Source organism: Pseudogymnoascus verrucosus (assembly GCF_001662655.1).
Source record: "Pseudogymnoascus verrucosus strain UAMH 10579 unplaced genomic scaffold scaffold_90, whole genome shotgun sequence".
NCBI classification, from domain to species: domain Eukaryota; kingdom Fungi; phylum Ascomycota; class Leotiomycetes; order Thelebolales; family Thelebolaceae; genus Pseudogymnoascus; species Pseudogymnoascus verrucosus.
The window spans coordinates 5,017-32,490 of record NW_017263741.1 but is presented as its reverse complement, the minus strand read 5'-3'; the positions used below and the strand labels follow the sequence as shown (position 1 = coordinate 32,490).

At 46.1% G+C, this 27,474-nt stretch overlaps 10 protein-coding genes across 10 annotated transcripts; 4 read left to right on the top strand and 6 right to left on the bottom strand.

Annotated features, from left to right (window-relative positions):
- Window positions 1–11: 11 nt before the first annotated feature.
- On the bottom strand, window positions 12–1,297 carry VE01_10626 (uncharacterized protein; the record flags this gene model as incomplete). The annotated part of the gene is made up of 2 exons (XM_018280019.2): window positions 986–1,297; window positions 12–757 (listed from the first exon to the last, which is right to left on the bottom strand). Coding segments are annotated over exons 1-2 (997 nt in total), but the record flags the coding sequence as incomplete, so codon positions are not given.
- A 651-nt stretch (window positions 1,298–1,948) lies between these two features.
- VE01_10625 (uncharacterized protein) lies at window positions 1,949–5,205 on the bottom strand. Its single transcript, XM_018280018.2, has 4 exons — window positions 4,940–5,205; window positions 3,973–4,689; window positions 2,563–3,909; window positions 1,949–2,500 (listed from the first exon to the last, which is right to left on the bottom strand). Exons 1-3 carry the CDS (start codon window positions 5,134–5,136, stop codon window positions 2,799–2,801), a joined length of 2,025 nt encoding a protein of 674 aa, XP_018125122.2. The 5' UTR covers window positions 5,137–5,205; the 3' UTR covers window positions 1,949–2,500; window positions 2,563–2,798.
- A 150-nt stretch (window positions 5,206–5,355) lies between these two features.
- On the top strand, window positions 5,356–6,879 carry VE01_10624 (uncharacterized protein). Its single transcript, XM_018280017.2, has 3 exons — window positions 5,356–5,462; window positions 5,519–6,609; window positions 6,662–6,879. Exons 2-3 carry the CDS (start codon window positions 5,735–5,737, stop codon window positions 6,801–6,803), a joined length of 1,017 nt encoding a protein of 338 aa, XP_018125121.1. The 5' UTR covers window positions 5,356–5,462; window positions 5,519–5,734; the 3' UTR covers window positions 6,804–6,879.
- Window positions 6,880–7,391: 512 nt separating this feature from the next.
- On the bottom strand, window positions 7,392–7,891 carry VE01_10623 (uncharacterized protein; the record flags this gene model as incomplete). The annotated part of the gene is made up of 2 exons (XM_018280016.1): window positions 7,392–7,594; window positions 7,645–7,891. The coding sequence occupies 2 exons, from the start codon at window positions 7,889–7,891 to the stop codon at window positions 7,392–7,394; spliced, it is 450 nt and encodes a 149-aa protein (XP_018125126.1).
- A 1,645-nt stretch (window positions 7,892–9,536) lies between these two features.
- Window positions 9,537–12,087, top strand: VE01_10622 (uncharacterized protein). Its single transcript, XM_059464167.1, has 5 exons — window positions 9,537–9,730; window positions 9,790–10,302; window positions 10,371–10,834; window positions 10,889–11,480; window positions 11,544–12,087. Exons 1-5 carry the CDS (start codon window positions 9,657–9,659, stop codon window positions 12,055–12,057), a joined length of 2,157 nt encoding a protein of 718 aa, XP_059319224.1. The 5' UTR covers window positions 9,537–9,656; the 3' UTR covers window positions 12,058–12,087.
- Window positions 12,088–12,656: 569 nt separating this feature from the next.
- Window positions 12,657–14,486, bottom strand: VE01_10621 (uncharacterized protein). The gene is made up of 2 exons (XM_018280014.2): window positions 13,606–14,486; window positions 12,657–13,544 (listed from the first exon to the last, which is right to left on the bottom strand). Exons 1-2 carry the CDS (start codon window positions 14,132–14,134, stop codon window positions 12,805–12,807), a joined length of 1,269 nt encoding a protein of 422 aa, XP_018125125.1. The 5' UTR covers window positions 14,135–14,486; the 3' UTR covers window positions 12,657–12,804.
- Window positions 14,487–15,304: 818 nt separating this feature from the next.
- VE01_10620 (uncharacterized protein) lies at window positions 15,305–16,917 on the top strand. Its single transcript, XM_018280013.2, has 3 exons — window positions 15,305–15,811; window positions 15,883–16,092; window positions 16,147–16,917. The coding sequence occupies exons 1-3, from the start codon at window positions 15,641–15,643 to the stop codon at window positions 16,750–16,752; spliced, it is 987 nt and encodes a 328-aa protein (XP_018125124.1). The 5' UTR covers window positions 15,305–15,640; the 3' UTR covers window positions 16,753–16,917.
- A 684-nt stretch (window positions 16,918–17,601) lies between these two features.
- On the bottom strand, window positions 17,602–20,224 carry VE01_10619 (uncharacterized protein). Its single transcript, XM_018280012.2, has 3 exons — window positions 19,905–20,224; window positions 17,767–19,707; window positions 17,602–17,706 (listed from the first exon to the last, which is right to left on the bottom strand). Exons 1-2 carry the CDS (start codon window positions 20,115–20,117, stop codon window positions 17,785–17,787), a joined length of 2,136 nt encoding a protein of 711 aa, XP_018125119.1. The 5' UTR covers window positions 20,118–20,224; the 3' UTR covers window positions 17,602–17,706; window positions 17,767–17,784.
- Window positions 20,225–23,808: 3,584 nt separating this feature from the next.
- Window positions 23,809–25,152, bottom strand: VE01_10618 (uncharacterized protein; the record flags this gene model as incomplete). The annotated part of the gene is made up of 3 exons (XM_018280011.2): window positions 24,924–25,152; window positions 24,823–24,871; window positions 23,809–24,732 (listed from the first exon to the last, which is right to left on the bottom strand). The coding sequence occupies exons 1-3, from the start codon at window positions 25,043–25,045 to the stop codon at window positions 23,809–23,811; spliced, it is 1,095 nt and encodes a 364-aa protein (XP_018125120.1). The 5' UTR covers window positions 25,046–25,152.
- A 296-nt stretch (window positions 25,153–25,448) lies between these two features.
- On the top strand, window positions 25,449–27,224 carry VE01_10617 (uncharacterized protein). Its single transcript, XM_018280010.2, has 3 exons — window positions 25,449–26,371; window positions 26,428–26,831; window positions 26,890–27,224. The coding sequence occupies exons 1-3, from the start codon at window positions 25,626–25,628 to the stop codon at window positions 27,177–27,179; spliced, it is 1,440 nt and encodes a 479-aa protein (XP_018125118.1). The 5' UTR covers window positions 25,449–25,625; the 3' UTR covers window positions 27,180–27,224.
- The last annotated feature ends 250 nt before the right edge of the window (window positions 27,225–27,474 follow it).

The window sequence follows — 27,474 nt, the reverse complement described above, 5'->3', positions numbered from 1 at the left end:
CCCCCCCCCACCCTCCCCCCCAAACCTCCTCCCCCCCCCCCCAATCATCGCCTCATCCTCCGCAAAGAACGCCTGAACCTTCAACTTCACCCCCCCCCCCCCCCTCGCCTCCCATTGTTCGGATAGCGCGGGGACAAAGGTGCGGTAATCATTGCATGCGCCCCAGCTTACTTCTTCGGGTGTGCCTTTTTGCGAACACAGGACGGCTTCGGCGTTGGCGCCGCTGGTTTCTTCGGTGAACATCATTTTCAACCCTAACTTCTGGACCTCGCTCTTCCTCGCGCGGGTCATTCCGAAGGCCTTCATCGACGCCGCCTCATCCTCATCATCCCCTCCCCTCCCCCCCGCAGCAGCAGCAGGGTTAGACACCCTCCCCCCCAACGCCGCAATCCCCTCCACCACCCCCCCACTAGCCGCAAACCCCGGCAACAGCCTCGTAGCCACAAACCCACTAAGCCCATCCCAACACTTCTCGACCAGGAATTTAGGCATCCAGTCTGAGGCTACGAAGGACATTAAGCCTGCTCCTGAGTCGCGGGGGTGAACCCAGGGTGTTAGGATGGCGGCGTAGGGGGAGGTGGGGGGGAGGAGGTGAGGGTGGGTGGAGAGGGTGGAGAGGAGGTAGATTGTTCCTGCTGAGGCGGCGAGGGGGACGATGTGTGTGCAGTGCAGGTGTTCTACTAGAGCTGGGAGGGTGAGGAGCCAGGTGTCTATCCTTTCGGATAACGGGACGGGGGTGGAGCCTCCAAATGATGGTCTGCGGAGGAGTTAGAGATGCGGTTCTGGTAAGGAGGAGGCTGAGGAGGGCGGGGGGTGCTTTGAGAGTTGCTTTCTTTGGCAGTAGTCTAACAGCGGCAGGGAGAGGGACGGTAAAATATCCTCCTAATCCCCCAATCTCCAGGCCAAGCAATAGCCTCATTCCACTACTTCACCCTCCCCCCCCCCAACACCCCCCACCCCCAAAGAAAGAAAACCCAAAACTCACCGATCAACACAAACCAACCTCACCCCAACCCTAAGCGCAACAGCATGCCACAACAACGCAACCCACCTCATCCCATACATCCCCGATATAAACACCACTGTGGGCGCGTCATCATTTTCTAACCCCGCTATCGCATATGTGACTTTCAAGGGCTTGCGGGTCTCTGTTCCGGGGATTGTGAAGGATCGATGCATGCGCGAGGCGCAGACGTAGGTGATGGCGAAGTCTTTGTCGGATGTTTCTTCTGCCATGGTGTGTAGAAAAAAGGGGGGTATTGGTGGGGAGAGGCGGGAGGGGGACGGGGAACTGGTGTGGGGAGGTAGAGGGTGGGGGAGGGGAGGGGAGGGGGGTGGTTGTTATATGGTGGGGTGGGAGATGTCAGTGCAGAATAGGCGTCGTCATCAGCGTCGTGGGCGGCCAAGCAAAATACGATGTGGGCGTGGGAGTATTGATTTTGAACAAAAAACACAAAATTGGAAGATGTGTGAATTATTATATTTATGGAGTTGAAGTAAGATGTTTAAAGTTGGAAGGTAGGGTAAGTAAGGATTAATATTTTCCTAGTACCGGAGCGGGGTGAGAGGTGTAATGGGAAGGGTTGCTGGACATCTTTCTCACATCCACGACGCCGGCAGACACTCTTGCGTATCCTCTAGCTAATAGTCTTAATCGTGCCAATAGGCATAGCGCCGAATCGGGGCCACTTGCCGCCTGAAGGGTGAGGCGAGGGGTGAGTGGGGTGAGCTGGGTGAGTAAGTCGAAGCAACATTTTCGTGTCAGTTTGGCGTTGTGGTCGTAGTAGCCGGAGTTTAGCCATTTTAGTCTACGTACCTCGTTCAGGTGCTTTGCTCGTTTCTCCATGATTGCCATCTCTGAGGTATCAGAGTAAGCCACGTACTACAACCCCAAAGTGCTGGGTGCTACATCAAAGCTACAAGATGCTAAATTAATGACAGAATATTAGGCAGACACTATATTTATGAAGCTCACGTGATTTTAGGAGCTTGGTTCCTTATCAAAATCTCCAAAACCGACAACGTTCAAACATCTCGCGGGCATGCTAGCTCTGTCTACTCGCCAATCTGCACCTCATTCGTTGTTCTCCTTCGGGCACGACTGCTAACCTTGCCTACACTTGGAAAGTTTAGAATTGAATGGAGTTTGAAATACGAATCTCCATGTGGCCCCACCATTGTTTAACTGATTTAAAAATCTGGGTCATGGTACCCGCGTCCCACATTCACACCTAGCATATCGCCATCTAAACGTAAAACCTAGAAAGTGATTCTGCCTTAAAGATCTAGGGCATAGTCAATTAGGCAACCCATGTCGCACCTGTTAATTAACATCCTTTCCGATGATAGCAGGCTTCCTCTAGTAAAATGGTATCCCCTTAGATCAAGGCGACATTATAGTGGAAATGCAAATGGCCGAAATTTACTTGAATGCAAGCGCCGCGACTTCGCATACCTATAACAGGGTACAGTTTTCCTGCTTTGGCCTTCATCGCGTTCCCTATATTGGGGTATTAGCTTGTCTATAACCAACAAAAGATATCTATTAAGGGAAATACATACCATTTTTAGTGAAATAAACTTCGTTATCGCAAGTGAGGCAACACCCAACTACGTCTTCAGCCCCGAATATATTACTGTAAGGCTTGTAAATAACTGCACCAGTCGTCTGATTTTCCATCAGGGCCACACCTGCAGGGAAGTGGTCTGACTCTCCCATAATGTGCTGTATCAAAAACCAGTGTATCGATATAGCTTTGATGATAATTAAAAGCTGGTGAGCCAACCTCGGTGGTAAATCAAAAAGAAGATCCATTTTGGGGCATGAGGAATGAGAAATCATTCATCATCGTGTCCCACACAAAGTCGTCAAACACAGGTCCGGCCAAATCAAATTGCAGGTCTAGTTGACTTGCAGAAGAAACGCGCGGGTTATCTATTTCTAGCTCCACATGACTTGTGTTGAGTGCTGGCGGCATTGATCCTTGTATATCTGTAATCCTGACTTGCGGATGCGACATCTGTGAAAGGGATGACTGTTTTTGCTGCGTTTCAAATTGCCCTGGAGCAAGTCTATTCTCAGCTCCGATTCGGCTTTCATACCCAGATTGTATGCTTTTGAGTACAATCCCATAATTATATGCCATGTCCCTAATGCCGTCATCATCAACAAGCTGTGTGGTGACTTCGGCCAATTTCCCCATATACAAATCCAGCATACGAGGTATCATGACTTCCTTTGCAGCAACTCTTCTGAAGTCAGCTTCTAGCGATTCTGCTTGGCCATGTCCCCGTAGATTTATCTGTTCTTGTCCCATGGTACCAGCCCCACAGTCGAGGAAAACAGTCTTGACTTGAACGATAAAGACGTAAGAAAGTTCTGTCCACCAAGACAGTGGAAAATGAAGTAGCTCGGCATTCTCAACTGACAGACACCAATCATGAAATGAGACAGTTGCTGCGACGAGCTGCCACAGCATATTAGTTCGCTGCATTGAGAGCTGAATTGAGTGGTTAGTCTCTAGTGGAGCGAGTCGGTCAGACACGAAAGTGCTTTGCCAAAGTTCGTTATAGAGCGCAACCTCATGATTCCAGACTTCTAGGAAGCGAAGATTTTGGACCAGAATAACATTTCTGTTTGTTAAACCAATGCTTTTCTTAAGTCCATCAATTTCACGGGAGAATGAATCAACGGTGATCTGCAGTGCGCGCTCCCCTCTTATGGCGCAAGCAGATATATCGTAGTAGCAGAAAGCGTCACTAATCTTCCTCTGAAGGACCTGGATTTCCACAAATGGCATTATCAATTGATCGCTGGGAACGTCCCGCAGTCCTGAGAGATATGTGCAACAATTCTCCATATACGATGTGTAGTGCATAAGCGTCCGTTTTCTCAACGCCATTGATAACCTTTTTAGAGTTGACAGTTAGTTCGATTTTCAGTACAATAGCCACTGTGCAGGTAGAGCATACATAGATGATAAACAATATGTTCCGAGGAGAGCTCTCATCTCTGCCGGATCTCGCGTTTTCCCTTGAGTTTCAGCCTCCTCTAGACCTCTCTTTCCCTTCTCATTCAAGTCCAGTCTCAACTCATGGCACATGCTAACGCAGAGCTGTACCATGAGGAAGTATTGATGCTTCCCAGGCACACAGAAGTATTGATACCAAGCTACGAATACCAAAAGACCTTGTAAAAGATCTATACTTGCTTCATGACCCATCACTAAGCGATCGCAAATTTGCTTTTTGATCTCCAGTCCTAGTCTGCGCTGTAGCATGGTATCCTCAAAAGAAGTGACCGCCATAATACACAAGAAAAGGAATGGATTGGCGCATCGCAGAGCTTCTGGGCTGACTGTGGGAGGAACAACCACAAATGGGAAGTAGTGGACGAAACCTTGTCGGAAAGTCTCCAGTCGAAGATCCGCAGCAGCCAGGCCTCCTAGATCATGTTGGACAACGTCGGTCAAGATATCATTATGAACATCTCTGGATCTGGGCAGGAATCCGGAAGATGCAAAGTGGCTTCCACTTATTCGGTCGTGTAAGGATGAAGAGCTGGAATGAAGAATCTCAGTAGGGCGATTACATCGTGGTCCTTGAAATGAGGTCGAACGGATGTCTTGCGTTAAAGTAGCTATTTGCGTGGACAACATGTCCACCTTCTCCTCGAGTCTCTTCGCAGATCTGAGGACGAGTTAGCTTGTTCTATGCCGAAGAAATACTTAGTGTATATAGAAGGGGCCCCTCAATAACTAAGTGCAGTCCACTTCAGTAAGTGACTTCACTTCGGTCATTACGCCGTGTCCAGTGATTGAATTGAGGCATGTCTCCATGCACTCAAGTGGCTCCTTGTGAGCACGCTATTCCGAAGCGCTCTTATAGACATCTAATCTCACAGGACTATGCAAACAGTATATAGGATTGTTTCACTCACGAGACCTCTCTCCGATTTCTTTTTGCCTCAGAAGAAGGATCTGCATAGACGCATCCTTTGCCTAATCTCTCACATCTTGCGCATGATTCTGCGCCCAACGAAGCAGAAGTGCATTTGACCTTGGCGCTAGTGCAGCTGAGGCACGCTCGCCTCCTTACCCGCAGATCTATCATCGATGATGGTTCCGGTACCTCCATCCTGGTGACCTGCGATTTCGTACGGAGATATAAACCAGCTGATAGTCGAGATCCGTCGGAAAATACGGGACGGCAGCGGCCATTCCGACCCGAGAATAATAAGGAAGACTTATGTCACCAGAATTCAAAGGCCTTTGTGGGCTTAGGCTATTTTGGGCCTAGTGTTAATATATCGGGTGTCGTGTTTTCCGTGCCGCCCGAAACTCGTCAAGACGCCCCCTCCCGTTAACGGAATCGTCAACGAATCACCATGCTATCATTTCCGTGCAGGAAAGAGGAATATCCGCTGCCGACCAATCCCCCTAGGCCTAGTGCTAAGATATCGGGCAAGTCGTGTTTTCCGTGCCAACTCGTCAAGACCCTTTGTTAACGGAATCGTCAGAGAAGCACCATGCTATCATTTCCGGGCGGTAGGAGGAATATCCGCTGCCGACCAACCCCCCTTATGGCTATATATAAGGATTTCGATCGCTGCCACAGAGCGGGTCAATCACGAAATCCATCAACCTTGAACAAAGGCTTCTATCATAATCAACGTGTCATACCCTATTCATTTCATCAGACTCCCTGAAAAAGATTTGTCCCTGGTTCTCCCAGAATGCCGGGGCCCGCATTTATTCTAAGGGGCAAGTTTTTCCCGCCCAAACAGATCACGAAGACATTCGAAGGGAAGACCGTAATCGTGACAGGGTCAAATACCGGGGTGGGTTATGAAACCGCCCTCAAATATGTCCAACTCGCCGCGTCAATAGTCATTCTGGGTGTCAGGAGTCTGCAGAAGGGCGAAATAGCAAAATCGCAAATTGAAAAATCGACAGGGCGGGCAGGCGTTGTCCAAGTATGGCAATTGGACATGGCCAACTTCGAAAGCATCGATGCATTCGCGAAGCGTGTTGAGAGTTTGAAAAGGGTCGATGTTGCTGTTCTTAACGCAGGTCTCTTTAATCGCACTTACAAGGTGTCCGAGACGGGATGGGAGAGCAATCTTCAAGTTAATACTCTTGGGACTGCGCTCTTAGCGATCCTTCTCACTCCAAAGCTGCAAGCGTCCCGAACTGCAGATTCACGGGCACATCTAGTTGTAGTCACATCAACAGGGCACATCGAAGTGCAGCTGAAACCTCGAGACAAAGATCAACTTCTCCACAAATACAACATTGATCTTGGGGTGGGACTGTATCAGCAGCATGTGACCTCCAAGTTATTCATGATGTGGATCACAAGAGAGCTGGCATATCGCTGTCTCGATGGCAAAGGCGAACCGACAGTGATCATTAATGATGCGTGTCCTGGTCCATGCCGGAGCGATGTTACGAGAGATTTCGATACCCCTCTATGGACCATTGCCAAGGGCGTTGGCTCTTTTCTGGCCTTGAGACCTGCGGAAAACGGTGCTCGCGTGCTTGTTGGCGCATCCACTTTAGGGGAGGATTCACACGGACAGTGGTTGTCTGCAGATGGATATTATAGGCCGTGAGTTAACCTCTAAGAAGAGAGAAGAGAGTTACGCTGACAAACACAATAGCTCTGGCCAGTATATTACGAGTGATGAAGGCAAGATCTTGCAAAAGGCAATGTGGACTGAGGTTGTCGGTGTTGTTGAAGAAAAAATTCCTCGAGTCAAGGGCGTGATTGCGAGTCTGTCTGAGCAGAGGGCTTTGAGATAGGAAGTATGTTTTGAGAGGCGTTACTAGGCCGAATATCATTATACCCTTGTAGATTCTAAACTCGCCTTGTTTCCCAGATTTCCAAGGTGAATAGGAGATTGGTACCTGCTGAGCCTCTGGTCCACTAGTCCCACGATTGTGACAATCGTCCAATGCACCTCCCCTAGATATTTTCGTGCTTCTAAGCAGATCCTCCTGTTAACACACCATTATGTGATAATATTTTGTCAGGAGTCTGTAGTGGTTAATTTTGTTTATCTATATTGTTTACGCTCGCAGAATGAAAAGAAAAACAAGGATCTATACGGTCCTAAATTAAGTCATGCTATCCATGTCCCCTACAATGAGCCCTTCTTCCAATACTAAAGCTGATCTAAATTACTTCGTCTTAGCTTGATGTGCCTTTTCAGGAACATCATGCTCAAGAAGAACTCTTTACACCCCTAATGGAGTAAGCTTTGCTTGAAAAAACTATTGTGCTGATATTCTACAGACGATACTTAACTCTCGATCTTATGTCCCACTGTGAGGTCAGAAACAAAATGCCATCATCGATCTTGAAGGAAAAGTGCAAATCGATCATAACACTCAGAGTGTCACGGCTGGTGATACTGGGCTATCATCTGACTTGGAGGTTCTAGCTGCGGCGCTGGGAGCACCAGCTCGCAGAGTTTTGATACGCGCAGAAGAAGTCGGCCCGTCATCAGGTTGGAAGGATGGCCACTTATCTGCCAAATATGGATTCCTGCCTCCAGACCCTCTGTGGCCCAACAGTCGCCGGACCCGGGTCACTGATGCACGGAGATCGAGCCCGAGCAACTCGGGTAAGGAGCCCTTCTACCAGCGCCATCAAGACCGTGGCCGTTCCCGCGAGCGCCGTAGCCATGAGGATGTCCGTGACCTATCGCCTGATCTCCGTGACCTATCGCCTGATCTTCGGGCCTTCCTAGAACGTGGAAGAAGCGCGCGAGGCACGTGCTGCTGAGGCCCGTCACCACAATGCCGAACTTCGTGATAACCATCGTGAGAATTATTGTCGTCCTTACCGCGAATATCGCGGACACGGCCGTGGCCGCGGTAGAGGCCATTTTGAGGGGCGCTGGTAGTTTGTACGTCAGTTTGAAAGGGGGGAGGGGGGGGGGGGTGGGAGAGGACTCAGGGGCTAGGTTGTAGCTTCGAGTTTTTATTCCTACTTTTTAAGAGCTAGTTATTATGTGCAGTGTCCAAAAAAAACAAATTCGGCTTTGTGTATTTTTATTTTGTGATGAAGGTTTCTAGTAATTATTTTGCCAGATGTGATAGGCATTCGTGATATACCTGAAATATATTGTACAACAAGTCAGGTCAGGCTAGCATATCTTCAGCGACCGACAGTGTTGCCTGAGTAGTACTCGGGCGATATTTTGAGTACTCGGTGAGTCCCCGATTACTGCCAAGCTCTTGGCAAAGAGGGGTAAATAGATCGTAGAATAGAACAGATAATTGAAACCTTCTTCTACTTACGCGTTCTGTATTGCTTCCTATAATGAGTGACTCTTCGCTTTCGCTGGTGCTAGCTGAGTATCAGTCTGATGCTTTAGAGCTGCTACCCCTTATCTATAGCTGTTTCTAAGTTTTCTAAGGGTTAAGCAACGTACATTAAAGAGAAGGATAATAATAATAATAACAATAACATAAGAGGTATATAACTTTAGAGGGACTATAATGTACCTCTAGAGCTACGAGAGCATCTTTAGGAATAGATTATAAAGATAGATAAGGATTTAGAAATCATTAATAAGAATTAAGAACTTATATGCTATAAATTAGCTTTTATACATACTAACAGACCTTTAGCCTACATAGCAAGACTTTATAAGTAGCTTTAATAACTAACTAGAAAGCTCTATTAGTAAAGGCAGAACCTAAAAAGCTAAAAATACACTAAGTTTAGGGCAGAATGGTTTAAGACGCGTAAGTTAAACGTTCTTAGGCTCTTAGATCTATCTCTACTACATAGAGTAAATAAGACTACTAAATTCTCTCTAGCTAGAAAGGCTGTTATAGAGGCATTATACCTAGTAGATGCTAGTAAACTCTTAATGTTCTCTACTATAACAGCACTTGTTTCATTCGTGAACGCCTTAGTCGAAGCACTAACTAATATTAGCAATTAAAGCAAGAGGGGACTTAATCCTGCTATTCTGCCGCCTAAGAGGAGGATGTGTAGAATAGGGACTCAACCTAGAAAATTAGAAGAAGTGGTCTAGATGAATTTTAATATGAGCGTATCATAGTAGGCATAGTAAGGGGGTTTGTACGATAGGCTAAGCAGTAAATATGTCAACTTCCTCGGCCAGCTATTAGGTGCACGCGATACCGGAGAAGTAATACAGGACCTAAACTACAACCTATGACAGTCCCAGCCCCTTTAATCCCCCCCCCCGTTAGTATTCCCATCGACCTCGTCTTCTTAGGCGGCCATGAAGGTGATGACATGACTTTGTGAGTTCTGTTGGTAGAAACCTGATACCTAGATGCTGAATTGCGTAAGTGGTTCCAGGGCCAATATTGCTTTTATTCAACAGCGCCACTAACTTACCCCGCCTTTTGCGGGCTGTTAGCTCGTATGGGGGTTTGGGGTATGAAGGCTCCACATCCGAATGTGGACAGGATCGCCCCACCCTAGTGAGGGGGCGACCGCCGTCTATAGCCGTGCGGAGTGAGCGTCGTCCGTTGCTTCAACCTCAATCTCAACTCTAGACAGCTTTCACCACAACGCTACCTCGCCCCTGTTATCAATTGGCGTCAGTGATAGAACTGTAATCTGTCTAACCCACCCTACTATCTCAAGGCTCCACCGAGTAATACCGGATGACGCGCAGCAAAAATTTGCGGCGATATCGCGCCTGCCAGCGTTGTCGCCGCCGAAAGCTGCGATGTGTAGAGTGAGGTGTCCCTGGTGCTGCAATTCCTCCATATCGGCGTCGCTAATCTCCAACAACAGCCACAACACAGGTTCAGGTGACCATCAACCCTGCTTCGAATGTTTTCGTGCGGGAGAGACATGCCTAGCCGCCGATTCGCGACGTGGAGGGAATTACTCCCACCTGCGAGCATCCAAGGCAAGGCAACCAACACCAGCCAGCTCAAATGGATCGCCCTCCCCAGCTGCCGACTATCACATAGATCAGGGGACGTTAACAGCTGGTATATCCGACACAGGACAGACGTTACATTCCAATCATTCCCATGCGTCCATGTATGCCGAGTTAAATAATCCGGGCGATGCTCTCCAAATCCTGTCTAGGATCGCAACGAGCGAGATCAATTCTTCTCAGGATAGGGTCAATGTGGGGGCTGCCATCCCACCCTCGAGCTCGAGCATCGGCGGCAATCGTGACTTGGGAAGGGCGACGACCCAACGCCATTTGAGCACGACCTGTGCAGAATCATCCGAAGCGGAATATCTTGTTAATCACGTACTAGGTGTCGCCACAGCCAGTCAATTGCTAGAACAGTGAGTTATTGTCGCTCCTGCTTTGTATCTTTCTTTTTACTCGTCTAACTCGTTGCCACCATCATTAGTTACGCGCGGAATTATCATCCGTTCGCACCACTGGCATCAAAGAAAGTGCTTGATCCCTTCAATATTAGTACAACGGCAATCGAAGAGCCATTACTGCTTGTGGCCATCCTAACCATATCAAGCAAAGACGACAACCAATTCTTGAATGTTTATCAGCAGTGCTGGTGTTATTTGAAGCGGCAAATGTTAGATCTTGTCCTAGCTGTTCCATCGACTTTGCAAGTAGGGTCAGTCGAGGGCCTACTTCTTTTGTCTGATTGGCTAACCTGCAGTCGAGATGGCGTCGGCTCTTCTGGTTTACATCACAGAAATCTCAGTACTTCTGAAGATAACATGGCTTGGTCCTTGATCGGCCAAGCAGTCCGACACGCTTATCTCCTGCGTTTAGACCTGGTTTCTTTCCGCGAAAAAGTGCCAGGTGAGTCTCGGGAACTGGAAGATAGGAAACGCTTAGCATGGATCTGTAGGTTTTCTAACGACCCGTTGAATATTTGAAAAGAATTCTGACCGTCACAAGTTGTCTATATTGCCGATCGGCAAATATCGGTTCGAATGGGCCAATCTTTCTGGTCGCGTGGACCATCTTTATCAACCAAGTTTACCGCCGACGACTTTCCCAGTCTACAATTGACCGAGGATTCTGAACACTGCTATGCCTCTGTTTTACAAGCTACGATTGAACTCACTCAATTGTTGCACAACGTCAAGGACGTGCTCTACTCATCCAAGGCACGAACTGCCCAAATAATGCTTGTGGGTGATTACAACCTATACCTCGATGATTTTCGTCGGTCATTATCCATCTGGCAGGAGACTTGGGGCAGCTTGAATGCGTCACCAAAATTGAAAAGCACTCTGACGATTGTTTATGAATATGTTCGACTCTATGTTAACGCCTTCTCATTTCAGTCACTTATAACGAGGGCATGCCGTGAAGACGCTACAGCCAATACAGACCGTTCGTTCAACTTGTTTCCGCGGGGTATCATGGGCTCGACCGACGGAGCTTATATATTCGAAGCAACGCATGCTGCTAAAACCATTATCACTATTATGACAGAAACAGATCCTACGGTGCATGTCCGCTACATGCCAACGCGATTCTATATGTGAGTTTCAACTACAGATTAGCCAGTCGGCACACTTGGGACGTTTGTAATGACTTAGTACAGCTATACAATATATTCAGCAGTTTTCTTACACAAAGCCGTCGCGTTCGGAGCTTTTTCAACCAAAGAGGAAGAAGCTGATATTCGAAACCTCGTCTACACATATATTCTTATCTTACAAGAGGCGGCAACAAATGATTCTCACAATGGATACCGATATAGTAGTCTATTGAAAGCTCTTTGGTTTCCCGGTGAGACCGGCTCGTCAGCTCCATATTGTGGAAAATCCGGAGAGGCTTCAAGCGAACCTCAACGGATGGATTATAATAAGGAGCCGTCAGCCCCATCTGAGCCTATGAATTCTCAAACCACTTTTCACGATGACTACAACAACGGCAATCATAGCGCTTTCCGAAAGGAAATGGCTTTGCCCATACTAGATGACGGTATCCTGGACCCTTTCTTTCCTTGGCTGGCAGACATGAGTACACCGCAAATGGACACGGGTGGTACGGATGCAAGCATTGGCGTTAACGCTTGGATGAATAGTTTCTTTAGCGGACTAGCTAATTACTGAATAAATAAGACGACTGTACTTTTAAGAACAAACATTGTCCTTGACTATTAGTACTAAAATGTCCAATTAGAGAATTGTAACTAATGCAGAGTTGTCTAAATGATTATAGCTCTTTTCCTTTTATTGTCTCAATTATTACGCGCAATATACCTGCCATTCAAGGTCTGTAATTGTCTCGAATGTTAGAAAGCCTTATATGTTTAATGATCCAAATGGCACTCATTGCTAAGTACAGAATAAAAGGCTGTCGTTTGCAAAGCCCGCTAACTGAACCGATAATCTAGCTTCCTGGCAGCTAGGATTAATTACCAAGCAATAACTATAACCCCCTTCGGCTCAATTGCATACCTGCCTACTATGTAACTCCATTAGCAAATTTTCTCATTGCGATGTAGTACATGTGACTCTTCTTCCACTAATTAAGCAGCCTAGGTATTTATGAGATAAGTTGCCCCACAAACCTGACGTTTCGATCCTTTTTTTTAGTCTGGATTACGAGGCGATCGTGGAAATCTCGCACTTTTGATTTTAACCAGCCTAGGTATATTTCTTTTTATACCAGTATGGATTTACGCCATATTTAAATACACGCAACACCCCCAGGAAATAAATTGGATACGCTGATCCTTCCACCCACCCTTACACCCTGCACCTGCACTCACGACCACCCATCTCCCAGATATTCACACAATCACTGAAACGGTTTCAAGCCAGGGGGCTGTAACCTCTTTGCAGTCAAGCAATTTGCTAAGAGTTCGAATTCACGTCCTCAATCTGCGAAACAGGTTCGGGTCGCATAGAATCTTTTGTGTCCGGAGAAACATTCTTCTCAATATCCTCGAGCTTATTGGAGGCGACAGGCGTCTGACTTTGTACATGCGTTCTCCAAGGTGGGGTTCTGGACTCAAACACGGAATCGATCTCCTCCAAAGTCTTCCCGGCTGTTTCGGGAAAGCAGAAAAAGACATGTAGTCCCATTGCGGCACAGAATGTTCCGAACAGGATGTAAGTCTTCCACTTTATGCTTTCAAGGCAGATTGGAACCAGGAAACTCAGAGCGAAATTAAATATCCAGTTAGCCGAGGTTGATATGGCGACGGCTTTACCACGGAGTCGTAGCGGAAAGAGCTCAGGAGGATAGATCCAAGAGACGGGACCCCACGTAGGCGCAAAAGAGGCGACGATGAGATATGAAGAAGCGATAATAGCCTTAGACGGGGCTCCATGAATTTGCCAGCTAACTGCGGGAATATTGTCCACGCCTCCTGGAGGCGCAGGGGAGCCATATACTCCCATTACTCCCCCGCACACGAACCACCAGAGAGTCAACGAGGCACTACCTGTGAGAAGTAGCCAACGTCGTCCAAATTTGTCCACGTAGAAAAGTGCGATGATAGTCGTTACCATGTTGATAACGTAGCTGATAGATGATGCAACCAGGTTTGCATTGCCTGATAGACCAGCCATTGCGAAAACGTAAGTGATGTCTGGATGGCCGTCATTAGTATCGTATGTGGCAGATGGGTTCTAAATATCGAAAACACTTACAATACATGATAACATTGATACCCGAGAGCTGAGACCATATTTGGGTGAAAATACCAATGTGGGCTCGCCACAACATCTTTCCTTGGAAGAGTTCAAAAACCGAGTGATCGGCATTATTGCGGTCAAATTCACAGGCCTCCTTCAATTCCTGTAACTCAAGCTCAACAAAGGGGTGAGTTAGGTCGCCCTTGGCATGTACCATAGCTAGGACTTGATGGCAATCTTCCCAGCGATCTTTGTAGGCTAACCACCGAGGAGATTCGGGGACAAAGAAGAGTGCTGCAAAAAGTAACAATCCTGGGATGGCCTGTAAGCCCCACGGAAGTCGGAATGCTATTGTACCTTCGAAGAAAGAGCAACCGTAGGAGAGGTAGAACATGATCAAAATACCCCAGGTTATAGCCCATTGCTGTGTGCCCACAACTAAACCACGGCGAGCTGGGGTGGAGAGCTCGGCAATGAAGACAGGACCCTGAGCGGAACATATCCCAACGGAAAGGCCATTGATAAACCGGCCAACGACTAGCATAGGAATATTTTGTGCGGCACAAGAAATTGTGCTTCCGAGTAACCTTGAATGATAATAAATAAAGGGACAGAATGTGACGAACAAGTATACTTCGCCGTGTATGGAATGAATCTTTAACTAACCAAATAACGCAACCAATCTGGAGCGATGTTCTGCGACCAAACTGGTCGGAAATGAAGCCTGAAGCTACAGAACCAATGAATGAACCTCCGGGCATTGAAGCTGTAATGCCTCCCTGCGTAAGTGGTGTAGGACCAGAACAATTGGGCGAATCATCAAATGGTTGTCCATGTGGACCGTGATTGAAATAACATTTATACTGGTTTGTTCCAATGCTGTGGTCTCGTCAGTACAGTACAATGCAGGCAGTCAGTCCATATTCGTGCTCTTCCTACATGGCTGACATTGACGAGAGATCAAAACCAAACAGGGTGCCGCCAACCACTGCAATGGCCGTGATCATATAGATGTTGGTGATCATGGTTGCAGGTTTTACCCATGAAATTTCTTTGGTTAAAACTCTCAGTTAGTTAGAGAAGGATATAGAATATGGAATATAAAACTTGTCGAGTAAAAATTGTGCAGCAGGAATTTCTTTAAATATACAGTTTGATGTGTATCTTTTCGAAATTATTTGGCCTCCACCTACGTTATGGGGTAGAGAACGCGGACTCCTCCTTGCGCTTGATTACGCCGCATCATTTGGGAAAGTCTGTGGGGCCATCTGGGGTAGAATCTGGGGTAGAATCTGAGGATCGGCGGTTAACGATCAATTTTTTCCTACCCCAGGTTTTATCCACTGTTATTTTGAGCTTTAGAGCTCTCGGATTGAACTACGTTCAACCGAATCCTTACCCATTTTCACCCGACACTATACCTCCATAAATGATGAATGTTGAAGTCCATCTACAACCGTCTGTAGCCATCTTGAACCATCCCTCCCACATGCCCCGCTTTCCTATTGGAGTACAGCCAGCGTTCACTTAGCCCGGTCCCCACTCTAATAGCGTTGATTTTTCTTGGTTCGGCAAATTATAGTTAGCCGTGTCCATGTTGCCTTATGGCCGACTACAGGCAGCGAACCTAGAAAGAATCGGAAAGCATTTCCGCGGTTCCTTTGACCCACTTGAACTTGCTATCATCTGCCCTGCGTATTAGATTGCGGAATCTCAAATCCACAAGCGCCGGGCAACATAAAATAAGCGAGGTACTAGGCATGGCCTATACGAAACAAGGCAAAGATTAGTTACATTATAGCAAACGAGCATGCATTTCACAGGTTCGATACGGCTATAGACGGTGTCGCATCGACAGATAGGGAGCTATATCATATGACGTAAAATGCTGGGGTTTACGCAGGATAGCTTCTGGATTGTTGAATATATAGATAGGTGCAAATGATTAAACGAATTCTGGATACAAGCCACCGAAACGAATCTTCGCTCTTCGTCTTGAGTTTCCAACACATTTTTCATATCCAGCCGGCCAGATTCTAATATCAGCAAAATGGGAGATACATCATCTATAAAGGATTCACCTTCTCTAGAAATTTCTTCTCCTGGAGCTATTACAATCAAGCCCCTTCATCCTACATTTGGTGCGGAAATCATTGGTGTGGACTTCTCCGTCCCATTATCTGAGGCAATCTTCAGTCAGCTACACGCTGCAATTGCCAAGGTAGGGTCTAGCGACATTTTTTGGTTGCTTCTAAAGGAAGCTATCATCTGCTAACTGGCGTCTTGTTGTAGTACGGAGTTGTGGTGTTCCGCGCTACAGTCCTCAACGACGAATCTCACATTGCTTTCGCTAAGCAATTTGGAGAGCTTGACGACGTTACACCATACACGGCTGCTGGTCGCAAGCATCGGCTTAAATACAATGAGCTTTTTGATGTTAGCAATGTGGATATGGACGGATCGATTCTAGATCCAGACACCCCTCGAGGCCAGGCAAATAAGGTAAACCTTCACATCAACAACCAGGGTATTCAATAACTAAGATAATAAATACAGGGAAACGGTTTATTCCATGTCGATTCTAGTTTTAACCCCCGCCGAGCAGGTTATTCGCTTCTACTAGCACACGAACTCCCTCCGTCAGGAATGGGAGGCCATACGGGGTTTGCTGATACCCGTACAGCATTTGACAATCTCCCAGAAGACCTCAGGGAAGAACTCGTTTCTAAGGATTATATCGCATGTCACTCAATTCATCATTCCCGAAAGTTAGCAGCGCCTGAATTTTTCGCCAATGTCGATCCCGAGAAATATCCAATGGGAAGACACCGACTTGTTCAGCGCCATGAGGCATCTGGTAGGATGAATCTTTACATCGCAGCCCATCTACATCACATTGAGGGATTGGAGCCTGAGAAGTCGAAAGCTCTTATCAACCGCCTTTTGACAGCTGCAGAGCAATCCTCGAATACCATAGAAATCTTATGGGAGACAGTTGGTGATTTGGTTATCTGGGATAATACGTGTACTATGCATCGAGCTGTTGGCGGCCCGTTCCTTCGAAAGTATAGGAGGGACATGCGACGCGCTACTGTTCACGATTCAAGTTCTCAGGCATGGGGATTGAATGAGCATATCGATATTAGACAAGGCATGCCATAAGTTACTGGGTTGTAATTCGTCGTGACCAAATATAGCTTCGCTCATAGTTGGAAGAAGCGACTGCGCGGTTTGGAATCGACCACCAATACATTTTCATAGTAATTTATATAGAAGCTATAAAACGTGCATCCCTGCATCGAGGGACGCACTCCGTGACGGGACAAATATTGGTACTTTGAATACAATTGATAATAAATTTATGAATCTATTGAAAATTCTAGTATTTTTGTGTTAGCCATGTTGTATAGCTATTCCCGAACAGTCAAAACCGTAGCTACTATGAAAGTTACGATCACGTCGTCGCCTCGCGCCTAATTGCGGAGTGCGTCAATTCGAAGCATAATAGAGCCCCTCGACCTACAGCACCACCACTAGCTCTTTGCACCTTTTAAACTCATATAACACTTTGATCTGGGTTCTTGAGCCTCACTACGATGCTGAAAAATCATTTTCAGCCATGTAGTGACTAGGGAGTGCTGTGTTATGCGACGTCGTCGTATGGGTTCGTACTTCTAAATTAAGCGATTAAAGATCCTTGGTAACTTGGTAATAAAGGTGTGGCTGTGTGGCGGCTTGCTAAGCCTTACCGAAAAATTATGGTTTCCCGATACACTCTGAGTTGGATCGTACCCTCTTGAGCGGAGTAAAAAGTAGTCAACATCTGCTAAAATCGGCCGTTTTCTCTTTTAGTTGATACTTTCAATCACGACAAGTCTGTGCGCGTGGGATTTCGGAGCGTTTTGGGTGGCTTTCTCACACTCAGCATCGGCTCTCACCTTCGGGTACACAGAACGAGCAGACGCAATAGGGTGATAAGATGTAGAACAGCACAAAGCTAAATCCGAGAGTCCCACGGCCTTCCCCTGAACTTCCAACAGAATAATCACGTAGTTAACTATAGTCGCATGATATGATCTATATCCTGTTTTCTTAACATATTTTGTATTTAAAGTACTAGAATATTTGCATATTAGTGGTAGTAAAGGATGGCACGATTCCGGTCTTAAGACATACAAAAGAGATGGTAAAGCTCTAGGTGACTTGGAGGACACCTTTATCTGTAATAGAATAGCCGACGTAGTGAAGCCATAGTGCTGGCACATATGTTGGGCCGGTCCCACTAGCCTCAATGAGCCTGGTGTGGCGAATAGCGTCCTGATAAGGGATCCAACTTGTCGTGTTCAGCGCGTAGTTCGTTACTTCATCCACCATGGTAAGACCAATGACGAAGCATAAGGCCGGCTTGTATAGAGGATTGAGGGCATCGCCATTGACCACGATCTTTGCTACGTCCTTTTTCATGGCCCTAACAAAGGTCTTGAACGTGCCGGATCCGTTGTCCTGATAGAATGATTCGCACTTCAACTCGACGATCTGTGTTGGTTCACCGTCACACAACAGGAGGAGGTCAACGCGCTCGTTACTTCCGTCCCACACGGACTGCTCCCGATAAGTCTTCGTATCTGGGAACCCTTGAGTCAAGCCTAGAGCAATGTTCACTTGCATCCAACCTTCCCAGCCACCTTTCTGCGGGTAGATTTGGCGGAGGGTGGGATACATCGGTATTGCCCATCCACCAATGATGGCGAGGATATTGTCTAGGGTGGGCATGCCCTTAGACCGGGCGTAAGATAGACCCTTTTTTAGTCTGTGAGTGATGTCGGGCGGGTTAGGACCCCAAGACGCCGGGTAGAATACGGCCCAAACAGGCCACAGAGCGTCGACGAGAGTCCCACACATGCCGGCCCATCCTACGAAACAACCATTTTGCGGAGGACTCCATGTCTGTATTGGGTTAACACCTGGTCCGTAGGTGATAGTTGGCTGACGGTTCGTTGTGATTTGGACGAGGTTCGTGAACGTACTCCAACTGACCCCTATCTGAGTAACTACCTCACCCGGCCCCAGTTGTATAATTGGATTGAGGCCTCCAGTTTCTCCGTGGCCATTCGTCTTTACAAACGGTGGGTCATTTGGATCTTTCGTTGTGTATGTCGTTGCCAGCTTGGTGACCCAATTATCATCAGACTGGATAGAGATCGTGGAAGGTAGCACCCCCCTTGGAATATCTTTCTCAAGTAGGTCACCGAAAGGAACACCAGTACGGGGCTCGCGACTTGAAGATGCTGGCACCAGAGCGAATTGCGCAACCGGAACCACAAGTTGAGTCTGGTCAATAGTTGGCAATAGGACATTTGGATTGGTAGGATCCTTATCGACACTACGTCGCCAAGTCGCGATCGAGTCCCGGATCGCTTGGGTGTTCGTCACATGGGTGGAGAAATCTGGATCCGCAGACCGCATGGAATAGTTGTCGTATATACTAGCAATGTTCGCGATGATGTTCAGGTTCGATTCTGCCATATAATCAATATCGACGAGCATGGAAGGCGACTCTGTGTATTGTTGCTTATACGCGTTGATTTGGGAAAAGTTTGGCGGGCAGTCGTCTAAGGCGGTGTAGCATGTGGTGCCAAACTCCAGGACTTGGGGAGCGTCCATTGGAACGGTGTTGAAGTTTAGTACGAAGGGCACAAGTTCATTCGCTGTTTGAGGAACAGGGGTCTTCGTGAACCCAATGGCTTTCATATTGAAGTCGGTCGCCACACTCGCTGTGTTCGTGATGCTTTGTATTTCTGTGTCAAAGTTTGCACTGAACTGGGTGGAAAATCCAGAGAATGTTGCGTCGGCAGAATTGACGATTGATTCGAATGTTTCCTCATCATAGGCACGGAAACTGTACGCAGCAAGGAACTGCCCACCGGAAGTGATTGATGAAACGTACGAATCTCCGCCTTGTTTGTAGAGCGTTTGGGAATCTTTAAAAGAGTCATTGAACGTGGCTCCAGTGACAGTGGTAGTGGTTCTCAGTGTGGCCTCGACCAAAATGACCACAGTAGTGGTGGTTATCTGTAGGAGACTCATGAATTTAAATCTATCGTCGAAAGATCCCCACTAGATGATTAGGAAGTCAGCATTTGATATTCTAGCACGGTTTGAATGCAAAGATGACTGTTTTAGAATGTCTCAAGAGTTGAATAAGACATGAGCAAAGATAGCTGCTGTGGGATGTCTCGAGGGTACATGGGATCATTAGGATGAGTAAGATAAATTTCATAGAGAGGATTTATCAGAGGAGACAATCATCTTACAGGGCTATTGACTGAAACAGAAGCGTCGATGTTTAGTGCATTCATGACATCCTGCCTTGAAGTGCAGATATGAACCAGCGGCTCAAAGGCACCTTGGACGGGACCACTGGTGGCAGGATCGATAACATTGTTCATGGCAGTGCCGTAGAAGGTGTTGTATCCGACACCTATTGCACCGATTGCCGTGGTCTCAAGCCGTTCTTCTTTTCCCATCTTAAAGAAGGGACCTATGGTAACGAAGAACTCGTTGGTAGATTACTTTAGAGAGATGTGTAAGGAGAGGGTTGCGAAGTTTTTTCCGTATAACTCAGAAAGTCAACGTATGGGTAGAGGAGAGCTTCTTTGGGAGGAGTAGGTGGCATTACTTATAATGAGCAGCACCTGGCTCGTACAAATACGCCAATCGAATCGTGTCTGACCTCATCATACTGTCACCCCTCATCATACTGGCTAACACTCATCATACTTCATCATACTGTCGCCCATCATCATAGTGCTGCAATACGAAAACAGGCTGTCTGTCAAAACGGCGTCTGCTACACTGCCATTAAATCCAATGTATAGAGTAATCTTGTATAGTAAACTTTGAAATCTAAAGTAAAATCCCCGCCGCCCATTCCGATAGTGAAGTACAGTAAACTTCGAAACCGGCTCCGCCCAAACACACTCTCCGGAGAGTCATGGAATTGCGCAAGACTGAGTGGAGGGTAGAACGAGGGACATCACCATGATCTGCAAGCCTACCGTGGTGATGGTGTTGTGAAGGGGACGAGTGACGGCGGTCCAGTGACAAGGCACTAGCGCGCTGCCGCGCGCCTGCCCTATAGAAAGTTCGAGAAACCTGCTCATACACTACGCATAGCAGTCTACGCCACACACATGACCAGGCTTCCACACCCTTAATGAGCCACACAATATGGCTGACTCAAAAGTACTGTAATTTCCAATGGATTTATAAATTTAGAATCAATTAAATTCAAAGTACTCAATATTTGTCCCGTTACGGGGTGCGTCCCTCGACGCAGGGATGCACGTTAGATTCGTTATCTCAATGAATTCTCACATCATTGCTCTTACTTACTCTCGCCCCCACTCTAATCGTCGGTGTTCGCACCGACCACCTGCGGGTGGTCGGCGAAAGCAAAATGAGACGCGAAAGCAAAGTGAGACGCATCAACTAAGATAGACTCATAATACAACTTACAGTACAACTACTATCTTATTTAATGCTCTACTTCTTAATTGAATGTTACTAATTCTTTTAAGGCTATTTGCGATATCAAAACAACCTAGGGTCTAAAGTATCTTCTAAATTAAGCTTATAGTCCAACCTACTAAATCTAATAAAACCAGTCTCCCTATCTTCGTCTACCTACAACTGTGACCAGCCTATTGTTGAAATCAATTGAGAGGTAGCCTCTTCCTAAAGCTCCGATTCCTAGGCTAATTTCTTAGGGTCTAGAATTAGCTCAAGTAAATTAGGAGGAATCTCTTAATCTGCCTTTAACAGGCTCTTAATCTAACGCTTTCTTGCTTGCTCTACTTTGCGTGCCTCTACTCTACGTTTATGAAGTGCTTTCTTAACCTTCCTTAAAGCAATTTATGATCTGTAATTTACACTCCACTCCTGTAATTCCTTATGTTTTTTAGCCTTGTCCTCCTTCTTTTTCTATGTATCTTTAGCTGTTAAAGGACCACTAGTTGTCTAAAGGACAGAGCGACTTCTAATCTTCGCTTTCTATTGATTTGCAACTTTTATAGAGAGCAAATTATACTGTAGGACTGCAAGCTCTCTATATGCAAGCATATCTTCTATACTATGTGCCTAGGAATTCCACTCTTAAGCTAATGGACTAGAGAGTAGGTCTAGTATTTTAGCCTACTAGTGTTAGAGTTTAAGTTCTAAATGTATAAATTTTGTTAGTGTTCTTAGAATTTCTAAAGTATCTTCTAGACGCTTAGGAGGAGCATATACTTTCATTTTCTTTAGAGCTTCCTTTAGGTTAATTAGCTACATTCTAGAGTTACAAAAGGCTCTTATAATAGTTCCCTTTTTAAACGTGTTCATACAGATCTTAGCTATATTACAAAAGAATGAAGCTATATTATAATTAATATCTAAGCTTTATATAGCATGTTGAACAGCTTTCTTATGCTAGTGTTTATATAGTTGGAAAACACTAACATTAAGAGGTTGCATTATATAAGTAAGATGTAATGGAAAGGGGTATAGATGAATATTCATTTCTGTAGCCTATAAGACAAATTCTAGAGTCGTATAGCTTATATAACTGTCTATAAGAAGCACTTTCTTCGATTTATTAGGGCTAGCATCTATATGCTTTATAAAGTGCTTTAGAAAGATTATTGTAAGCTTGCTATTTATATATCCTAAGTCTAAAAGTAAGACTAATTCGTTGCTACTTAATTTCTTATTATACTAGGACTCTATATGCTAGCGCCCTTATATAATAATTATAGGTAGATGCTCTTTTCTAATAGCATAGATAGACTTAATCACTATAACAGATTTGCGGTTTTTAGCCATAGGAACATACATCTTAAGTAGGTTAGCTTAAATTCAACTAACTTAATGATAATAGACTTGTACAAACTTCTGTTATATATGCTAGAACAACAACCTCCTCTCCTAGTGCTACCCCTACTTAGAATCTAGTCTCATTAAAGTTATAAATATCCTATAGCTAGATATTATGTTGTGTACACTAAGCTAAGTATTCTAAAAACTAGTTTTCAACAGTAGAAATATTGTGCGATGTAACGCGTACTTAAGCAATTGCCTTAGTTTTAATAACTTAGAATAGGTCTAGATGTACCTTTATAAACCCTTGAAACTACCGCTATGAAGGTAGTAGCTTTAATGGTATTTCCGTAGACTGTAAATGACAAATTGCTGTGAATACCATCTGTTTCAATGCTCTATATCCTACATGATATAAGTCCTCTACATATTTGTAGACTGCCTTAATTTGTGCCTCTAAGAGTATTTTATTATGTCCTCCCTATATGCTCTTTAGCTTCGCTACTCGTTGACGGGCTGTACGGAGGGAACTAGCGTTTACTTTGAATATTCGAGCTGCTGTAGTTAGCTTTTTAGAGGGGTTTTTAGACAGGAACTTAAGGGCTTCATCTCTTGGATTAGCAGATATTTCGTTTTCAGCTTGCATTGTATTCGTTATAATAGGGGTTGTGGTATTGACATTAAAGAACAAATCATTTGCATACAAAATTGTAGAGGAACCATTTCTCGGTTATGTACCTGACACGTCTCACTTTGCTTTCGCCGACCACCCGCAGGTGGTCGGTGCGAACACCGACGATTAGTACCTACTCCCACTCTCGCTTCTACCCCTACACCCACCCCTACCTCCACTCCAACTCTCGCTCTTGCTATCGCTTGGAGCTTCGAAGTCTAGTATTGGATTCTGGTCCCGTATAAGAATTACGTGGTCAACTTTTTGAGAGCTGCTACCCTCTTTGTCCGAGGCGCTCTTGATTCTTGGCCTCAAAATCAGAACCACGAAGCTGCTTCTAGACCTGATTAACTGCCTGGCGCGTTGCTCTACAAAGAGTGTGACTCCATATTATAGTTAAGTAGGAACTCATGATATTCCTGAAACCACCTCTTAACTGTTAGCTTATAGTGGGCCTTTACACACTGCTACGTAATTAGCTTAGTAGTGATAAAATGTAATTATTAGAGCTCATCATTAATGAATCTAGTAAGCCAGCTTTGTAATAGCGGTGGTTGTAGGTTTCTAGGTTGGCAAACTGTAATATTATGTAGGATGTTGAGTATCCGAATTATGTGACAGGATTTGCTATAAGTTATATGACAGGGTTGAATGGCTTTGCGTTATATTCCCATGCTTCTGTTTCTAGCCTAACTCTCTGGTGCTATTTCAATAACAACTCTTCCTTGTAATGTGCCCGCCTTCATATCGCGAAAAACCGAACTCATATTTTCCATTTTCTCCTTGCGTATAGCTGTCTTAACCAACCCGCGCTTGGCTAAGTCAAGAATCTCCATTGCCTCTTTGCGATTTCCCACCGTGCTGCCGACAATGTTCAACTGCTTCCCCACCATTGCCCCGGGTATGGCATTAGCAATTGCAACAGGTTCGGCCGGAACTCCAACACAAACAAGCGTGCCATTGAACTTTAGATAGCTCAAGGCCTGTGCATAAGCTGCGTTGCTGCCGCTACAAACAACAACTGCAGCTGCGCCTCCTCCTGTTATTCTCATAATCTCCGTTGTAACCCTGTCCTCGGCCTCACCTTCCCCCTTCTTCAAAACATCGATGAAGACTTCGGCGCCACAGCTTTTGACGAACTCCTCTTTGCCACCAACGTCCAAACCGATGATTCGGAATCCCATTGATCTACTGCCTATTTGAAGGGCAAGGTGCCCTAAGCCACCGCCAGCTCCTGCAATGACCACCCAGTCCCCTGGTTGGGCCCTGCTCTTCTTAAGGGCACTGTATGACGTCAAGCCACCACATAGCAGCGGCGCCGCGATGTCGCTAGGAACCCCATCTGGAATGGGTGTCACATAATGACATGGTGAGAGGACATACTCCTGGAATGTACCGGGGCAATGATATCCGGAGACCTTTTGCTTCACACATATACCATCGGCACCGGCCATGCATGGGTCACAATTCCCGCATGCTGACGCAGTCCACTTGATACCTACCCGGTCTCCCAGTTTGACATTCGCATGATCGCAGGAAGGGCCTAGCTTGGCGATTGTACCGACACCCTCGTGGCCCCCGACTTGGCCAACCTTAGCATGCATTCCTTCCCACTGTGAATTAGGATATACTGTTAGCTATGAGCTCCCTTCAGCCCAAGTATTACTGGGGTGTGTTGTATTGTAGAAAGATGGCATTCTTACCGAGTTTAACATAATACTCATGTCCGAATAGCATACCCCAGTATGAGTGCTGGCGGAATCATTATCAGCAGAATTCACCGAGTTGAGATAGGTAGGAGTACATTTTCACCAATATCTCGCCCATTCCTGGTTCAGGTGTCTCGAGTTCCACGATTTTAGTCGAAACATTGCCAGGACTGTCGTAGATAAGGGCTCGGTGGGTGTGGTGGGCAGTAGACGACATCGTGTGCAGTGTTTGTAGGATTGAGGTGCTGCTTCACAGACTGAAGATCGATAATTAATGCCTCAGAGCGTCAGATTTCTTGTTTTCAGGTTTCAGTAAGAGCGCTGTCAGTCGCAGTTTATGGATCTCTAACATCAACAATTATTAAAATTTATACAGGACTCTTTTGTATAACCCCCCCCCCCCCCAAAAAAAATAGCGGCAGTCTTCTGAAAGACCACGGGATCTCCTTGCCCGACTAAGCCCTCAATGGAGGTTTGGACGTCGACGCGGGGTCGAAAAGACGCGTATATGGCTGTGGGGCCGTCGTCCGTCTATAGCCGTGAGCTCCCCGCGACCGTCTGCAACCGTCCCATGCCACCAAGCAAATGCTCTATTGTTTTCTATCCACATCCATTTAACCCATCTCTAGACGTTACAGTGGTTATAGCGCATATTCTGATCGTCATTACCTCGCGAATAGACCTAGTACTTCAAATATTTCGATCCTGGTTTTTCCATAATTGGAGTTAAATCCGCCTAATTTTCCTCCCAAGCTCAAAATATCATTCTTCTCTCAGGCCTTATACCGCGAGTAATCATGACTGGAAAACATCCAGTCAAGTTCGATAAATATTTCAATGTTGTTGCCGGAGAGCTGCGTGATTCGAAGACGAAATCCCATGGCATTGATCCGTCCACGAAATCCGAACTGTGGCCGGTGCCAGTAGCTACCGACAAAGACGTAGAGGACGCGGTGGCAGCTGCAAATAAGGCCTTCGTGACCTGGTCCGAAACTCCATTCGAAGAAAGACTCAAAATGATTAAAGAATACCAAAGCGCCTACGAATTGTATCTCGATGAGTTTACAAATGTTTTGATGAAGGAGGCTGGAAAACCAAGGGTTACCGCCAGTGGAGAATCTGAGGACGCCTTGAATCAGTTCGAGCACAATTTAAAATTAAAATTGCCAGAAGAAGTGTTGCACGAGCCTGACCGAATCATCACCACACGACATGTTCCTCTTGGTGTTGTGGCCGCTATCTGCCCTTGGAACTTTCCCATTGTCCTATCGCTCGGAAAGATCCTCCCGGCGATTTTAGCGGGATGCTGCATCATCATCAAACCATCGCCATTTACTCCGTATACCGCACTAAAACTCGCGGAGATCGCTCAACAAATCTTCCCTCCAGGTGTCGTGCAGGCTCTTGGAGGAGATGATGCCCTTGGACCCACTCTGGTTGCACATCCAAAGATCCAAAAAGTCACCTTCACGGGTTCAACTGCAACTGGAAAAAGGATATTCGCGGCCAGCGCACCAACAATGAAACGCGTGGTCTTAGAGCTGTAGGTGCATTATCATCTAACCATTCAGAGCACTGCTAATATAAAATATCCATCAGTGGTGGCAACGATGCTACAATTATCTTCCCAGACGTGAATGTTGGTGAAGTTGCCTCACAAGTTGCACTTGGAGCTTTATTTCATACAGGTCAGGTCTGTGTGGCAGTAAAGAGAATATATGTCCACGAAGATATCTATGATCAATTCTTGGAAGCAATAGTACAGGCGGTCGCCAAAATGAGCATGGATGGGGACGAAGTCGAAGCTCCCTGGACATTGGGACCAATACAAAATAGGATGCAATACGAAAAACTTAGAGGATTGTTGAAGGAAATTGAAGCCAAAGGACTCAAGCTTGCTCTGGGGTCGGGAACCGTCGAGGAAAGCGAGGGCTATTTCATCAAACCTGTCGTCGTCGACAACCCACCCGAAGATTCCCGAATTGTAACTGAAGAGCAATTCGGTAAGTACCAGGAAGATCGGCGTGGTTAGGAAATTTTTGCTAACTGAAAACTGTGCAGGTCCAATCTTGCCGATTTTGAAATGGAAAAACGTTGAGGACGTGATCACTCGGGCTAACAACACTAAGATGGGACTCGCAGCTTGCGTTTGGTCAGCAGACACAGCGGCAGCGGAGAAAGTGGGCCGCAAGTTACAGGCTGGAAGCGTGTTTATCAATGCTACTGCGCTGACTACTCCAAAGGCAATGCTATCAGGACACAAAGAGAGTGGCCTTGGAGGAGAGTGGGGCAGTACGGGTCTCTTGAGCTACTGCAATGTGCAGGTCATGCATGAGTTTAAGTTAGTATGACAATAATTGCTAGGGTCAAGTTTTGTGACAAAATCGCCATGGGAGTAGCGCCTAGCAAAATCTAGCTATTACTATTACTACAACCGCACTTCTCTTTAATCCTTATTCAACTGCAATTGATTTTTAGTGCCCCTTATACGTACAGGCATTATGCCAAAACCCACTTTCTACATCTCAGCAAATAGTAGCTTTCAGCTTCGAAGCCGGCAGGAGTATGTGCTAGGTTGTTAACATGTACTAGGTTGTTAACTTTATGTATCTCGTAGCTCGCGTTGGCAGCAAGTGTGTATGTGCT